The sequence below is a fragment of the Euleptes europaea genome, chromosome 1 (assembly GCF_029931775.1).
Source record: "Euleptes europaea isolate rEulEur1 chromosome 1, rEulEur1.hap1, whole genome shotgun sequence".
Classification (NCBI taxonomy): Eukaryota; Metazoa; Chordata; class Lepidosauria; order Squamata; family Sphaerodactylidae; genus Euleptes; species Euleptes europaea.
In genome coordinates, this window is record NC_079312.1 from 13,458,027 (window position 1) to 13,475,165 (window position 17,139).

At 46.5% G+C, this 17,139-nt stretch overlaps 1 protein-coding gene across 1 annotated transcript; it reads right to left on the bottom strand.

Annotated features, from left to right (window-relative positions):
* Positions 1-16,428: 16,428 nt before the first annotated feature.
* LOC130490613 (zinc finger protein 383-like) lies at positions 16,429-17,066 on the bottom strand. The gene has a single exon (XM_056864432.1). The coding sequence runs from the start codon at positions 16,925-16,927 to the stop codon at positions 16,487-16,489; it is 441 nt and encodes a 146-aa protein (XP_056720410.1). The 5' UTR covers positions 16,928-17,066; the 3' UTR covers positions 16,429-16,486.
* Positions 17,067-17,139: the final 73 nt, after the last annotated feature.

A 17,139-nucleotide genomic window follows, 5' to 3' on the forward strand; every position in this document is an offset into this window, starting at 1 on the left:
GTGTTAAGGTGCAGTACTGCGGTCAAAAGCTCTGCTCACGACCTGAGTTCGATCCCGACGGAAGTCGGTTTCAGGTAGCCGGCTCAAGGTTGACTCAGCCTTCCATCCTTCCAAGGTCGGTCAAATGAGTACCCAGCTTGCTGGGAGTAAAGGGAAGATGACTGGGGAAGGCACTGGCAAACCACCCCGTAAACAAAGTCTGCCTTGGAAACGTCGGGATGTGACGTCACCCCATGGGTCAAGAATGACCTGGTGCTTGCACAGGGGACCTTTACCTTTTTAATCTGCCTCTGATCCCAGTAAGAAAGGCGGACTACAAATGAAAATTGATAAAATGATTTTGTAGCACTCCAGAAAGAAGTGAGAGTAATCACAGATTAGAGCATTCATTTCTCCAGGGGAACTGATCTCTGTCACCTGGAGAAGAGCTGTAATTCCGGGGGATCCCCAGGTCCCACCTGGAGACTGGCATCCCTAGACATTCCTCTATCTCTTTAGAATAAATTATTCAGTGCTCTGCGGGCATTCTGTATGACATTCTTTTTTTAGAACATTGTTCTTTGCCATGGGGCAACTCAAAACAAATGCTTTATTCCTATGCAGATTTATGGAGATTTAATCAATGGACAAATTACCTGTATCCAGCAGCCACCTGCCTCCCTTCTTGAGGGAGAGCCATCTGGAGCAGGGTCTCAGTAGCTGATGCTTACCAAAAGAGTCTGCATTCCCACAGCTTTCTTCCACAACCTCCCAGTATATCGGTTTTGGGCTGGCTTTCCGCGCAGTCCCTTCAGCCTCTCCCAAAGACACGGTCTCCTCTTTCAAATCCGAGGGAGCCTGAAACAGGAAGAGCGGGAACCACTGCTCACATCTTGAATTCATTTGAAGTCGCTTATAGATTTATCGGCCCTGACTTAGATGGCCCAGGCTAGCCGGATCTCACCAGATCTCAGAAGCTAAGCAGGGTCAGCCCTGGCTAGCATGTGGATGGGAGACCACGAAGGAAGTCCAGGGTTGCTGCACAGAGGCAGGCAATGGCAAAACTGTCTTTGAACATGTCTTGCCTTGAAAACCCTACGGGGTCACCGTAAGTTGTCTTTGACAGCACTTTCCACCACCACCACCGCCATAGATTTATAACCTAAATGGGACAGCCCTGTTGATCTGGATTTGGGTGCTATAGTGTGGTTTGGTAAAGAAGAGGGGAGGAAAAAGCCCTTTAAAGGGCTGACAAGTGTGTTTGGGGTGTGTGTGCAGTGGCTAGCCCTGTGGTATGAAGGGAGCATTTAACTCTGTCCCCCTCCATGAGGTGGCTACAATGGTGCATTCAGATGCCTTCCGCAACCAGTGCCACTTTGGAGGAAATGGGGCTTATCTTTTATCCAGAGCAAACGATAGTAAAAATGGAAGTCAGGCGAGTCAGGCCCAGGTTGGCCATGATGTAATCTGGATTCTCCCCTTTCTTGTGGGGGCTTCCTGCTGCCCAAGTGGAGAAAAATCCTCATGTAGGAGCAAACTTAGTGGTTGGGTGGCCAATAACCTGGAGTGAAAAATATCCTGTCCCCTTAACAGTGGCTTAATGGATTGTGATTTACCTCCACGCCATGAATGTTTCAGCTGCCCATTTCCAACCTCTATTAAAGGGACAGAGTGTTTTTTCCACATGTGGTTGGCAACCCTACTTAGCAGCTGTCACTACCACCATTTATGCATGGGAGGTTTTGCCTTGGGTTTGTCGCTGCTCTCTAGCTACACATTTTCCCCATCCGAATTCTCAAAACTCAAAAATAAGCCCCCTTACAGAGTTTTGAGAATTTGAATGGGGAAGATGTGCATTTAGAGAGTGGCAAATCCAAGGCAAAACCTCCCATGCATAAATGGCCTATGTTTGATGGCACCCAAAACTACCCCACCTTAGGAGGATGTTATAAGGTAGCTGCGCAATAGTGCCTGCCATTCAATATCATTCATTCTGTTGGGGGTTAAGAATGAAAAGTAAAGGCATGGCTGAAAGGCAAGTCAGGTCCTGTCCCCCCACTGGAGTTGGTAACCTCTTCCCCAGATGCAGAAACCCAGGCCACTAAATATTCAGTTTTAAAATATCACCCGGCATGACTGTGTCTCGTCCTCTTGATGGCACCTCAGGAAATCCTGCCCTAGAGTTGCGGCTTGGGTGCAGTTCTTGGGACCGCCGGCCCTGATCCAGCCCTGCATTTCCGGTGGCAGGATGGTCAGGAACTGCTCCAGGATCAGCAGCTCCAGGATCTGCTCCTTCGAGTGCCTCTCCGGCCTCAGCCACTGATAACAAAGTTCTTGCAGCTGGCTGTAAATCCGGTGCGGGTCTTCCACCGCCTGGGAACGGAACTGCCGGAAATGTTTTCGCAGGGTTTCTGTGCGGTTGGCTTCCCCGTGCAAGATGGCTGCCTTCACTTTCCCATAATCCTCCCTGTCTCTGGCCTCCAGGCTGCTAAAGGCTTTTTGGGCTTCTCCGCTGAGTGCCGGCAGGAGCCAGGCCGCCCACTCTTCCCTGGGCCACTGGCAGGCTTTTGCCACTTGCTCGAAGGAGGCCAGGAAGGCCTTGGCGTCCTCCCAGGGTCTGGGCTCCTTCCCCCTGACCATATGTGGGGAATCTCCTCCCCATAGGAACTCATGCCATTGGGTTATGCAGTGCTGGCTCAACTGAGCCCCTGTTTTATGGGTAATGTTTTGTAGAACTGCATGTCTTGGAAACTCTTGGAAACGCTTTATCTGAGTGATATGGGCAGCTGTATCTGCATTTTGAAATCCCACTTCCATTTTTTACGTTTCTGGGTCTCTCCCTGACCTTAGAAGAGGAGGTTTGGTGATCTCGCTCCTGGTATCTCGAAGCCTGTCTGGGCCTCAGTCTGTGGCTACCTGGAGATCAGCTGGGCTAATCTTCTCAAGTCCTTCATAAACCTTCCCTCAAGAAGGAAAGATTTTTGTTTTTTGCCTGGGAGCGCTCCTGAATGGCACAAGAGGAAAGGAAGAAAAGGTTACTCATTACAGAAAAGTGACAGAATATAAAACTCTGGAACTTTGCACAGGCACACCTCGTTTCATTAAGCTTCACTTTATTGCGCTTCACAGATGTTGCATTTTTGAGCAAGTCTGTTGGCACCATTTTTCCAACAGCATGTGCTCACTTCAGTGTCACATTTTGGTAATTCTCGCCCTATTTCAAACTTTTTCATAATTATTACAGTACATTTTTTTAGACAAAATGGTATTGCACTCTTTATAGACTACAGTATAGTGTAAACATAACTTTAATATGCACTGGGAAACCAAAAAAATTGTGTGACTCGCTTTATTGCAATATTTGCTTTATTGGAACCAAACTCGCAATAAGGTTTGACCCAACAAGAGATGGATTGACTCAATAAAGGAATCCACAGCCTTCAATTTGCATGATCTGAGCAAGGCTGTCAAAGATAGGACATTTTGGAGGACTTTCATTCATAGGTTCGCCATGAGTCGGAAGCGACTTGACGGCACTTAACACACACACACACACACCAAATTGTTAGGGGAAATCCCAGCTTTAAAAACCCCCACTCATTTCAGGAAACAGTTTTGTAATGTGGCACACAATTTGGTAAGCTCGAAGGCCCTGCTCTGCTTTCCCTCACCTTTTGAAGCAAGGTGGGTAGATTATCACAGACAGGGCTTTCTTGGTGGGGTCACCTCAGGGCCTAAATTGTTTTTGGATCAACCTCAGGACCTATTGACCACTGATAGGATTGCCAAGTGCCTGGAGGGGGAAAAAATGTTGTGTCCCTTGACTTTTGTCCTGTCCTGCTCCTCGAGGAGCATGTTCCTTCTTGTTACTGAGGCAGATGCAGTTATGGGGGGAAACTGAACTTAGGCTTGCTAGATTTGAATCCAGTAGCATCTTAGAGACTAACAAGATTTTCAGGTATGAGCTTTTGAGAGCCAAAACTCCCTTCGCTAAACACCTTTGTCTTCTTGGTCTCTAAGGTGCTACCAGAATCGAATCTAGCTGTTCTACTGAAGACCAACATGGCTACCCTCTGAAACTGCACTTAGGCCTGGGAGCCTGAAAGGTAGGGTTGCCAGGTCCCTTTGCAACCAGTGGGAGGTTTTTGGGGTGGAGCCTGAGGAGGGCAGGGTTTAGGGAGGGGAGGGACTTCAATGCCATAGAGTCCAATTGCCAAAGCAGCCATTTTCTCCAGGTGAACTGATCTCTATCGGCTGGAGATCAGTTGTAATAGCAGGAGATCTCCAGCTAGTACCTGGAGGTTGGCAACCCTACTGTACGGAAGTACCAACATTTAAACCATATGAGAAATAATACATAATGTTACTTCTACTGTGGAACCCCCAGGAATATCATGGGAAACATTAAGAGCCAGCATATTATAGTGGTTGGAGAATCAGCCTAGGACCTGGGAGACCCAGGTTCAAATCCCGTCTACCATAGGAACTTGCTGGGTGACCTTGGCCCAGTTGCACACACTCTCAGCCTAACCAACTTCACAGGGTTGTAAGGATAAAATGGAGGAGGGGAGAATGTTGCAAGCCATTTATTTTAGGCCCCCTCTGGGGAAAAAAGTGGGGTACAAATGAAGTAAATTTTGAAAATGGAAGGACGGGTCGCTGCAAAGAGAGCAAGGCATCACCAAAAATCCCACTTTTCTGTGGGATTTCTATAGTAGCTCCAAGACCAAGCCACAAATCCAAAGGGCAGAGTCCCAGGTAGGGCTGTCAAAAAAAAAAAAATTCGGTACAGTTCGGATTCGGCCGAATTTGGCCCTTGTGGGTTCGGTACGTGCCGAAGTCCGAACTCCCCCACTTCGGATCCATTCAATTCGGCGGGAATTCAAAGTTCGGGGAAAAAATTCGGCCGAATAAAGCCATTAAAAACACAACCGCGCCTTTCCGCGGCTCTGGGGGGGGCATTTTTGGGCTTAGAGGTCCCAAACTTTCAGCAGAGCTTCAAAGGACGTATATTGAAAGACTCCCCAAGTTTTGTAAAGATTGGGTCAGGGGGGGCTGAGATATGGGCCCTGAAAGGGGTCCCCCCCACCCTTAATGTGGATCTCTCCGCAGAGCTTGCCGCCCACGCACAAAGCTCCCGGCCGACAAACAGCTGATGAGAGCAAGGGCGGGGCAGGTGCTAAGAACTTTGCAAAGCAACACAACTGCAGAGCAACCCCTTTGCAAATATGCAAAGGGCGGGGCAGGTGTGAAGAATTTTGCAAAACAATACAACTGCAAAGCAACACAAGCACGCAATGCAAAACCTTTGCAACAGTGCATAGCAACACCTGACACCTGGGAGTTTGCATACCATGGAAAGGGACAGAGGCAGCTGGCTATGCATAATGAGCAGGAGGGGGTGGAATGTCTCCTTTTGCATTGGACTTGGGACCAGGCAGATGCATTCTTTAAGTCACCATTTGAAAACCAGTTTTGAGCAAGCATCAATAACCTAACTGATCTTATGAATGAGGAAAAACCTGAAGAATAAAAATGAAGCCCCCCCTCAAACCAGGGAGAGAGAGACTGGAGGGGGAACACACACCCCCAGGCAGAACCGGCAAAAGCCCCCTTTGGCTTCCCCCCCCCCACCCACAGAAACTGCTCCCTCCCCACACACACACACAGACTCTGCTTTCCCCCCCACACACACACAGAAAAGAAAAAATATAGATTAAAGCCCCCAAAGGGGTCTTACTGTGGCTGTCTTCTGTTCCAGCAGGAGGGGCTGGGAGGCTGGGTAATCCAATATGATTCCATTTGTATCCAATATAAGATCCATATGTATGCATCTCTCGAGGGTGATCCATTCATCCCAATAGGGGAAAGGGGAAAGCCCATATCTCGGGGGGCCCTGACCCAATGTTTACAAAACTTGGGTGGTCTCTTAAAAAGCCTTGACTGAAGCTCCGCCGAAAGTCTGGGATCGGCACACCCAAAAATGCGCCCCCTGCAGCCATGGAAAGAGAAAGGGGGGGAGCCAATATTTCAGCCCCCACTGAACCCATCTTTACAAAACTTGGGTGGTCTCTTAAGAGGGATTCTCTGAAGCTATGACAAAAGTTTGGGGGCTGAACCCCCAAAAAAGCGCCCCCTGCAGCCACAAAAATGGAAAAGGGGGGAGAGGAAAAAGGGGTGGAGCCCATATCTCGGGGGCCCCTGACCCAATGTTTACAAAACTTGGGGGGTATCTTAAGAAGCCTAGTCTGATGCTCCGCTGAAAGTTTGGGGTCGGCACACCCAAAAATGCGCCCTCTGCAGCCATGGAAAGAAAAAAGGGGGGGAGCCCATATCTCGGGACCCCCTGACCCAATGTTTACAAAACTTGGGTGGTCTCTTAAAAAAACCTGTCTGAATATCCCCTGAAAGTTTGGGGTCGGTACCCCAAAAAATGCGCCCCCTGCAGCCACGGAAAGGAGCGAATGTGCACAAGCACCCCCTCACACACACATGAGGATTTCCCTCTCTCTCTCTCTTTCCCCGGCCAGCCGCACATCAGCTGATTCCTCCAGCACTCAATCCTGACTGATTGGCCAGAAGAAGACCCAGCTTGGCCACCGATTGGCCGGGGGAGGAGAATGCTGCTTACTGACGGTTATGCTGCTTACTGACGGCCGAATTGGCCGAATTTATTCGCCGAACTCCCGAACTCGCTGAATTCGGCCCCCCCGGTTGCCCGCCAGTTTTGAGTTCGGATCCGTCCGAACTAAAAACCGCCGAATCAAGGGAAATTCGGCTGATTTTCAGTTCGGGCCGAACCGAATTGACAGCCCTAGTCCCAGGTACAAATCTCATCTCCAGCCTGAACTCACTGAGTATACCCAGGCAAAATAGTGTTACCCATCCACTCCCCACCCCCAAATAGGGTTGCAGGGTCCAGGTAGGGAAATACTTGGAGATTTTGGGGGGCGGAGCCTGAGGAGGGCAGGGTTTGGAAAGGGGGGGGACTTCAATGCCATAGAGTCCAATTGCCAAAACGGCCATTTTCTCCAGGGGAACTGATTTATATTGCCTGGAGATCAGCTGTAATAGCGAGAGATCTCCAGCCACCACCCAAAGGATGGCAACCCTATCTCCCCAACAGGTGAACTAATACTGGCCCACCTTATAGGGTTGTTGTAAGGAATGTATCTCATTGGATTACATCTGCAATATACCCCGCGCTCCTCTTTTAAACATCTACAAACTGCAGACTAAGACTTTCCCCCTATCACAGCCTGAAACTTCTTTCTCTCCCCTCCCCAACTTTTTCTTTCTTTTTTTGCTCTGAACACTCATCTGGTATTTTAATGATTGTTTCACAGACCAATGTGGCTTTTAACAAACTTTATCCGAAATAGGAAACGTGGCTGAAATCAATTATTTAAAAACAGCCTTCATTTCAGTCATTCCATCCTGATTTGCAAGGCTTAATCTCAGCCAGGCCTAAATTTTGCTTCCACCCTGCCCCCAATTTTCCTCTTTTAAAGGGCAGGGGGAGGTGAGTGAAAAAGTAATACAAGGAAAACATACCTCTGAGAATATACAGAATGCCAGATGATGAGTAAGCCACATTGCCTACTCTTGCAGTGCAGGCATTGAAGATCAAGGGGAAGTGCTTCCAGGTCAAAGAGCATTTCTGGTTGCCAAAGCCCCAAAAATAGGGTCCATGCACAAAGGAACCATTTTTTTTCTTCCTGTTGGGTAGTTATGGGTTCTGTGGCCTGTAGTAACTGCCTTATGCCATTTATATTTTGCCAGGTTCCTGAAGCAGACCTGTGGAAAGCTGCATTATAAATACAACAAATCTGTAAGCAAAAAAAATAAAAAAAAAAATTTAAATTGGGAAAATATGGCTGTAGAAAGGCAATTGGTGAGATGTACTGAGTGAGCTTAAGATCTAGGAGATCTGAGTTCACAGCCTCATTACAACTGATCTCCAGCCGACAGAGATCAGTTCACCTGGAGAGTATGGCCATTTGGCAATACGACTCTGTGGCATTGAAGTCCCTCCCCTCTACAAACCCCGCCCTCCTCAGGCTCCGCCCCAAAAACCTCCCACCTGTGGCAAAGAGGGACCTGGCAACCCTAACACTGTGCCAGCTGCACAAATGTCCTTAGCTCTTTTTATTATGGATTCAAAGTAACCCCGAGCTCTAAGTGCCTGAGAAAGCTCTAAGGCCGAGCTCTCAAAATCAGTTGAAGTTGAGGAACTGAGTTTTAACCTTAGGAATTGCCGGGACAGGGTAAAAGCCGGAACGGGCATTAAACATATAATAGTTCCGCAAAAAACAATGGCATGCCTTGCAGGGGCTCCAGAACAATATTTTAGAAATCAAAATGCAGAGAGAGCGCATTTATAAACCCCTTTTTGATTCCTGAAATATTTTTCTGGAGCCCCTGCAAGGCATGCCACTGTTTTTTGCTGTGGTATTATTTGTTTAATGCTTGTTCCGGAGGCATTTTGGCCTGGAAAGGGTTAATAAATGCACATTCTCTCCCCGTTTTGATTTCTGAAATATTTTTCTGGAGCCCCTGCAAGGCATGCCACTGTTATTTGCTGTGGTATTATTTGTTTAATGCCTGTTCCGGAGGCATTTTGGCCTGGAAAGGGTTAATAAATGCACACTCTCTCCCCGTTTTGATTTCTAAAATATTTTTCTGGAGCCCCTGCAAGGCATGCCACTGTTTTTTGCTGTGGTATTATTTGTTTAATGCCTGTTCCAGGCCGTTCCGGCTTTTACCCTGTCCTAGAATTGCCCATATCGCTTTAAGAGGCTTTGCCAACTCATTTTGCACCTGTGGTTCATCAGACTTGATATCGTTCTCTGTGACTTGGATAGTCAGCTAGGATTTGGCCATGGCTGCAATACAGAAGACAGCTAGAATGCTCCTCTGTTTAAATGGTATGCATCTATACTTTCATGTTGTTATAATTATTCTTTGCATGCAGCTTTCTGCACAACTTTAGATTGACTTTATGTTTGTAGTGTTGCACATTACAGTTGTATTTTATGATATGTTTAGACAGAAATATTAAGCTCCTAAGGAAGAATCCTATAGGATCTCGGAATAGGATCACCACGCTCCGATGCTGGTCAATTCCACTCAAGCACGGACATGACTGATGAAGATTTATATGGAAAGGGACGTTTATGTATCGGACTCCCTTTTTGCATTCCAGTGCTGAGATTGAAGATTACTCCTTCTTTATGTCAAAGTAGTTCGGAGATATTGTTATTTTTTGGTACTTACCTTGATGTTATATTGCTGGGTTTTGCAGACTATGCATATATTTGTTGTTATCTGTGCACCCGTGTATTATTATAGTTTCTTGTTATAGTAGTACTATTGGCCACCATGCTTTTGTTCTTTATTTGCTAATCTCCCTGAGCACAAAATTATAGTTTAGTCTAACCTCCAGGTGGTAGCTGGAGATCTCCTGCTATTGCAACTGATCTCCAGCCAACAGAGATGAGTTCACCTGGAGAAAATGGCTACCTTGGCAATTGGACTGTATGGCATTGAAGTCCCTCCCCCCAAACCCCGCCCTCCTCAGGCTCCGCCCCAAAAACCTCTCAGTGGTGGTGAAGAGGGACCTGGCAACCCTACACCTGTCCCAACTTCCCTCTGATAGGCTCAGGGTTCTCAACTTTTCCTATCAGCAGGCCAGTGAAACGGGGTTGCCCATTGACAAAGGTAAAATTTTGGATTCCACATGTTAATAGATCACTTCAGGATGCAATGGTTCCACATTAACATACCACACCCTCATTAGCACATTATCTAGATACTTACAGGACAATGATTAGCACATTACCTTTAATACTTTGCAGGACAATGACTCAGCTCAAACCCAACCCCCTTCTGACTATATATTACTCTTCCTACACACTTGACACTGAGAGACACTGTCCTTCAGTGTTACTCCTCTGAAGATGCCTGCCACAGCTGCTGGCGAAACGTCAGGAAAGAAAATACCAAGACCACGGTCACACAGCCCAGATAACCTACAAGAACCGATAAAAAATTTTGCATTCTTGGAGGATTCCCTAGGTACAGAGAAAAATATGGCTTTGTACATTAGAAAAACAGGGAAGAAGAACTAAGCCTGATAAGGACTGAGCATGCTCAGTGACTTCCAGGAAGCAAGGAATGTTGAGGGTGGTGAGCAGAGAAAGAGATTTGGGCTGAGCGGAAAGCTCCAAAATGTCCTGTCCCTCTAATAAAGGCTTAATGGGATATTCAACACCAGGTGGTTTACATGACACCAAAAACTTTGGCTACCTATTTCCTTATATTACGTTTTTGTTAAAGGGACAGGACATTTTGCTTCAGGCCTGTTGGCAACCTGAAGCATTAAATTATATCCTGAACCCGCATAAATTATATCCTGAACCCGTTATATCCTGAACCCAAACAGGGAAGTTAACCCAAAGGGCTCGTTTTTGCTAGGCCTTAAATATATTCTTGCACATGTGGTTATGTGGTTATGTGCAGCTCCTGTTCCTGTAGGAGTTGCTTAAAACTTATTTATTTAGAAATTTATTGGAAACCCTGTTATTCTCCACAATGGGGATCCAAAATGGCTTACAACATTATTATCCCCCTCCTCCCATTTTATCCTCACAAGAACAGTCCTCTGGGGTCAGTAACATACTCTCTGGGCTGAGGGTGTATTACTCACCCAAGCTCACCCAGCAAACTTCCATGGCACAGTGGGGATTTGAACCTGGGTCCCCCAGATCTTGTCCAACACTCTAATATGGGCAAGGACTGGGTAGAAATCTATTCCTCACCCCTCCCCCACCCCCTTTGAACCTTTCTCCAGGACAAAGACTCAGTGACTGGTGGGAGGGTGGGGGAGCTTCACCAGCAGGATTTCTCTGTTGAATTTCTGTCTGTTTATTGTGCAAGCATCTCAGCAGGGAAAAGGTGGCATATCTGGGGGTGTGGATACTAAGTTGGATGGCCCAGGCTAGCCTGATCTCGTCAGATCTCAGAAGCTAAGCAGGGTCGGCCCTGGTTAGTATTTGGATGGGAGTCCACCAAGGAATACCAGGGTTGCTGTGCAGAGGAAGGCACTGGCAAACCGCCTCTGTTAGTCTCTTGCCATGAAAACCCCAAAAAAGGGGTTGCCATAAGTCGGCTGCGACATGAAGGCACTTTACACACAGAGATACTAAGTTATCACACTTGCCTCCTTTCTGACTGGGATTCTCTCCCCTTAGTGCCTGCGTGACAGAGAAGAAATCAGCATTTGAACCCACATCTCTGGATTCTCATATTGGGGAAAACTGCATCCCCTTAACTTGTGCTTAGCACGCAGCTATGAACTACAAGCGCTGGAGTGCTACCAGCCGATTAGGAAAAAAATACTTAATGTGAACTATATTGAAACAAGTGGGGTCCTCCCCCCCCCCATTGCTGATAGGGTTGCCAGCTCCAGGTTGGGAAATACCTGAAGATTTTGGGGGCGGAGCCTGAGGAGGGCGGGGTTTGGGGAGGGAATCTCCAGCTATTACCTGGAGGTTTGGAAATCAGCACAGTCAAAGTACACCACACAGGTGTACACATATTCTCAATGCTATAGATGCAAATATGCCATTTTTCTTTATGGTGAGGTTGAAAAGTCCAATTCAAGTCGGATATCCAATGAATGGTGTAATCCAAAAAGAATGAGCTTGAAACGGCCGTCCCCCAGCTCATTCTTTTTGGATTATACCATACACCTGTGTGGTTGACATTGAGAGAAGTTTGTATATATGTATCATAGTAGGATAGCATTTGTTGTTATATAACAGTTATTGTAATTTGTCCTAATCACTAATAATAATTTTGTAATTTTGTACTTTGACTGTGCTGATTTCCAAACCTACTAGGTACAGGCATAGTGATGCTCTTATTTGTTTAATCTATTACCTGGAGGTTGGCAGCCCTAGACTGGTGAGGAACCACGAGGGAACAATAGGGAGATTTCCCCCTCCCCCTATGGAGCAAGATGACTGGTCTCTGGGTGGGGTTGCCAACCTCCAGTGGGGTCTGGAGCTCTCCTGGGATTTCAGCGGATCTCCAGACTACAGAGATCAGTTCCCCTGGAGAAAATGGCAGCTTCGGAGGGCAGACTCTTTGGCACCACGAGCCTGCTGAGCTCCCTTCCCTACCCACTCTGGCATGTAAAGGACTATCTTAACAAAACTGTTGTGAGAATTAAGGTGTGCGAACTGCTTTTGAAGGCTTAAAAACACAATACAACAAATATTTTTATTGATGTTCATTATGTAATCCAGCAAGGATCCAGAGAGCTATTCTTTGAAGGGCTTCCTTCCCTTAATTCTCACAACAGTTTGGTAAGATAGTCCTTTACCTTTTTTCCTTTTTTTAAAGGACCTTCCCTCCCTCCCCAAAAAGAAACCAGCCTGATGAGGACTGAATGTACTTGTTGTCGTCCAGGGTTCAAACCGCCAATTGGTCACAAAGTTCACTGGCTGACCAAAGGTCAGTCACCCTCTCCCATCTTACCTCACAGAGGTGGTGTGAGGATAAAATGGAGGAACAGAGAGTCATAAATGCTGCTTCATTATCAAAATGTGATAATTTTCTGTGTGGAGAATCTCTGCCCACCAAGAGGGGACTAGCTGGCTCCTTAGGAGGAGGAGTGATGATCAGATGAGGGCAGCTACTAATATTTTTTATGTATTTGTTAAAAAATGTATACCGCAGGTTTTTCCTGAGAGAGAACTGAAGGGGTGTACACTGAGGTGCTGCTATTTAACCCGAGCCAAAGCGTGGCTGTCTGAAGAAAAGCTGCCCTGTGTGAACGGTTCGGATGCGCCTGGGGAAAAATCGCCAGGCGTGGGTGTCAGTTCTAGCCCTGCGGCAAACCCATAAACAGATTCCAGATGTTTGTGTGTGCAGGGTGTGTGTTCAAAAGTTCTAGCCCTGCGGCAAACCCATAAACAGATTCCAGCAGACGGCAAGTCCACAAAAGCAGTTTTATTGACTAGACTCGACAGGTTACAGAAGCCATATTCAGAATGACACTAGTAAGGGGCTAAGGCAAGGCACATGGCATATATGGAAAAGCAAAAGGAGATAACCAGTAGCCCAGGCAACCCCCCTCCCAGAGGCAGGAAGGAGTACTTGGCAATTCCCACACTAAAGGAATCTATGAAGGACTCTATGAAGTCTAAACACGGGGCACGGACTGGCCTTGGAGAGAACTGCAAAACAACACCTGGGAGCACAACCATGAACTGTCTTCATGGCCTGCTTCCATTCTTCACAATGCTTTGTCAAAACCTGCTTTGCTGCAAAGGAAAGTTGGTGGCCAGGATCCCAGCAGGAGAAAGGGTGTAGTGCGTCAACACCAGATCAGTATTCTCTCTAGTGGGACAACATTTTTTATTCCAGTACAAAATATTCTAAGCGCCTCACAAAGTTCTGAGGTTTCCCCTCAAATCTTGAACTTTGAGAAGTAACTTTGGTGCTAACAGTGGTTGGGCACTGTGTGAACCGACTGCTGGACTTGATGGGCTTGGAGAGCCAATGCACATCAGAGGAGACAGTACTGAGCTAGATGGCCTGCCGCAGCAAAAAATCAAAAGTACAGTGCTTTATAATTTATGAGGGGCCATGGTTCAGCAATAGAGCCCAAGCTCTCTCTGTGTGTGTGTGTTTGTGTGCAGCACCCTCTGGGGGCAGGGGAACATCACACCTGGAGTCCATGGGGTCTTGAGATCACGAGTCCAGTCACTGTTTCTTTAAGCCAGTTACTTTATTCAGCAAGATCACTCAGCAGTCTTCATATGGAGGAGCGGTGACTCACACCTGGTTCTCCAGACTGGAGTCAGCCGCTCTTAACCACTACGCCACAACTGGCTGTCTGGTTAAAATAGTTTCAGTGGGGAGCTGTGTTGATCTGCAGTAGAACAGCTAGGTCCAGTAGGACCTTAGAGACCAACAGGGATTTTCAGGGTAGGGCGTGCGCTTTCGAGAATCAAAGTTCCCCATACTCGAGTCTAGCTAGTCATTAGTAGAAACTACTGAGCTAGACGGGCTGACAGTGTGATTTGGTGTAAGACAACTTTAAATGTTTGTGTGTGCAGGGTGTGTGTTCAAAAGCAGATTGTGCTATGCCCTGGGGAAGGGAACTGTATTCAGTTCTTTAAAAGTTACACTAGACATTGATGTGCAGCTAAAATAGTCTTTTGGGTACGAGCCATTGTACTGGCTGTGGCTCAGTGCAAGGGCAACTGCTTGGTATGCAGAAGGTCCCAGGTTCAATCCCCGGCATCTCCAGTTGAAGGGACCAGGTGAGTAGGTGATGTGAAAGACCTTCTCTACCTGAGACCCTGGAGAGCCGCTGCCGGTCTGAGTAGGCAATACTGACTTTGATGGACCAAGGGTCTGATTCAGTATAAGGCAGTTTCATGTGTTTAGTTCTTTGCCTGGAGACAGCAGCACCAGCGTTAGAGGATATTGAGAGTCTGACTAGGATCTGGGAGACCCACAATTGAATCTCCCCTCTGCTCTGGAAGCTCAGTTGGTGACCTCAGGCCCTGTCACTTTTAGAGCTGTACTGGATCAGACCGGTGGTCCATCTAGTCTAGCATCCAGTCTCACACAGTGGCCAAAAGGTTACTCTGGAGGACCATCATACAACAGGCGCATGTGCTCTCGCTCTCTTAACCTAACCTACCTCACAGGATTGTTTTTGTGAAGATAAAGCTGGGGAGGAGAGAACGATGTTGCAAGCTGCTTTGGGTCCCCACGGGGGAGAAAAGTGGTGTACGACTATCTAAATAAATAAAATCATCCTGGAAGAACGAGCTTGGATGATTGTTACTGCTGCTGCATTTACATTTAGCCCTGGCCTGCACAGTCCAGGCTAGCCTGAGCTCGACAGATCTCAGAAGCTAAGCAGGGTCGGCCCTGGTCAGTATTTGGAAGGGAGACCACAAGCGAATACCAGGATTCTGACATGGAGGCGGGAAATAGCAAAACCACCTCTGAATGTCTCTTGCCTTGAAAACCCACGGGGTCGCAATAAGTCAGCTGTGACTTCAGGGTCAAAAAAATAGTTACATTAAAATTTCAGAGGGAGTGGAACATTCCTGTCCCAACTCATTCAAGAAGGATTTAAAAAGACACCATTCTGCAGTTTTTCAAAATTCCAAGGCTTTATTGAAAAAAACAAATAAACGCTATCGCTATTGTTTAGTGGATGCCTCTAGCCTCTAGCTGTGACTTGACGGCAAAAAAATTAACCCCTAGGCTCTTTGTAACAGTACAAAAGATGGCGCCGACTCAGAAGTTTTGACAGCATTTTAAAACGGCTACCATTTACCCCGGAAGATGCCCCGCATCACAGCAGCCTCAAGATAGATCAGTCTGACAATTTGCACCTAAAATTTCACTTTTCGCATCTCTCAACCACATTTAAGGCCCCGCCATTTCAAAACTCGCCTCCTCTGGGTTAGCAAAATTAAATTCCTTCCTTCCTTAGAACCAAATAAATGCAATTAAATAACACATTTTTTTTACCCATCATGCTAAGCAGCCTCACTTCCCTGGGGGAGGGGGATGATTCAGGGCATTTTTAAAATTAATACCATTTACTCTTGTAGTGCTATCGCTCTTCATAGCACTAGTAGAGATTAACTTAAGCACACACAAAAAATTAATTGGAGGGGCCATGATAGAATGCATGCAAGTTCTGCTTATGTCCAGGGGAAAAACTATTTTCAGACACTTTAAAAAAGATGTCTGCAGCATAAAGTTCCAATCCTGGGTGGCTGTTTTCAGTCCCTTTCCTCGAAGAAGTCTCTTCTCTCTTTGTGCTGTTAGTGGATCCTGGAGGACTGAGATATCTACCGTAGTTCATTTATCGGTCTCTCTCAACACTCAGAGCCTCTGCTTTTGGTTGAATCAATTAGATTTTAAAAATTGGGTGTTCAGAAAGTCTTGTTTGGGGTCACTCTACTGGAATTTATTTCTGTTCTGAAGTTGACTGGGACTTGTGTCATTATTTGGGAGCCTCCTGAATGGGAATGTATTTCATGATTCCCTAGTGATTTAATTTTTATTATAAGTAGAGGTGCTGCCTTGGTGAATTCATCCCAGAGTTCGACAGTTACCTCACAGGTTGTCTCAATGAATACAATAGGATTCACATCTGAGCACACTGCCGTTAGTCAGCTAAATTCAGGAACGTGTTTTAGGGGCATGTGAGATTTTTATCAGTGTTGGTTGATTTAATTTTATTGAATACAAGGAAGGCCCCTCACACATGCCTCTGAATTTTTACTCATTTCAAATTGTGTTATCTGCACAAAGTATTTGAATTTCCCTAATCCAGGAGCGAGACATAAAATGCAGAGTATGCAAAGCCCTAGACCCAGAACTAAAAAGATTTATCTCCTAGTTAACTTTTCATTGATGATTCGCAAGGTGATGTTGTGTTATCCTCTGAGCATAAACACCATTAAAAGCCTCGATGAATTCTCTGGTGTCGCAGGAACTTCTCCTTATGAATAAAGCTTTTCCCACACTCGGGGCATTCGTATCGTTTTTCCCTTGTATGAATTCTCTGATGTTGAGTTAGTTTATCTCTCCGGTAAAAGTTTTTCCCACACTTGGGACATTCGTGCACTTTTTCTCCAGTGTGGATCCTCTGGTGTCTCAAGAGATTTGTTCTCTGGTTGAACCATTTCCCGCACTGCCGGCATCCAAATGGTTTCTCCCCAGTGTGGATTATCTGATGGACCATGACAGCTCCTCGGGATGTGAAGCTTTTCCCACACACGGGACATTCGTAAGGATTCTCGCCAGTATGAACCTTCTGATGTCTCATCAGGTTCGATCTCAGATGGAAGCTCTTGCCACACTCGGAGCACACGTATGACCTCTCTCCCATTTGGATCATCTGATGCTTAACAAGATACGGTTTGGGCTGCAAGTTATCCCCCGATATGGGAGGTTCAAAGAAGTCCTCTGCAGCATGACTGATAACAAATCCTGATCGGCAGTGGTACCTTCTACCATACTTGGAGACTAAGGGCTTTTTCGCCGGGGAGGATGCTGCAGAGTTTCCAATGATGGAAGCTGTCAATGCAGTCTCATTGCACCCATGCACTT

Coding starts and splice junctions, on each gene's coding strand:
- LOC130490613 (XM_056864432.1), bottom strand. CDS start 16,927: ATGATCCAAATGGGAGAGAGGTCATACGTGTGCTCCGAGTGTGGCAAG.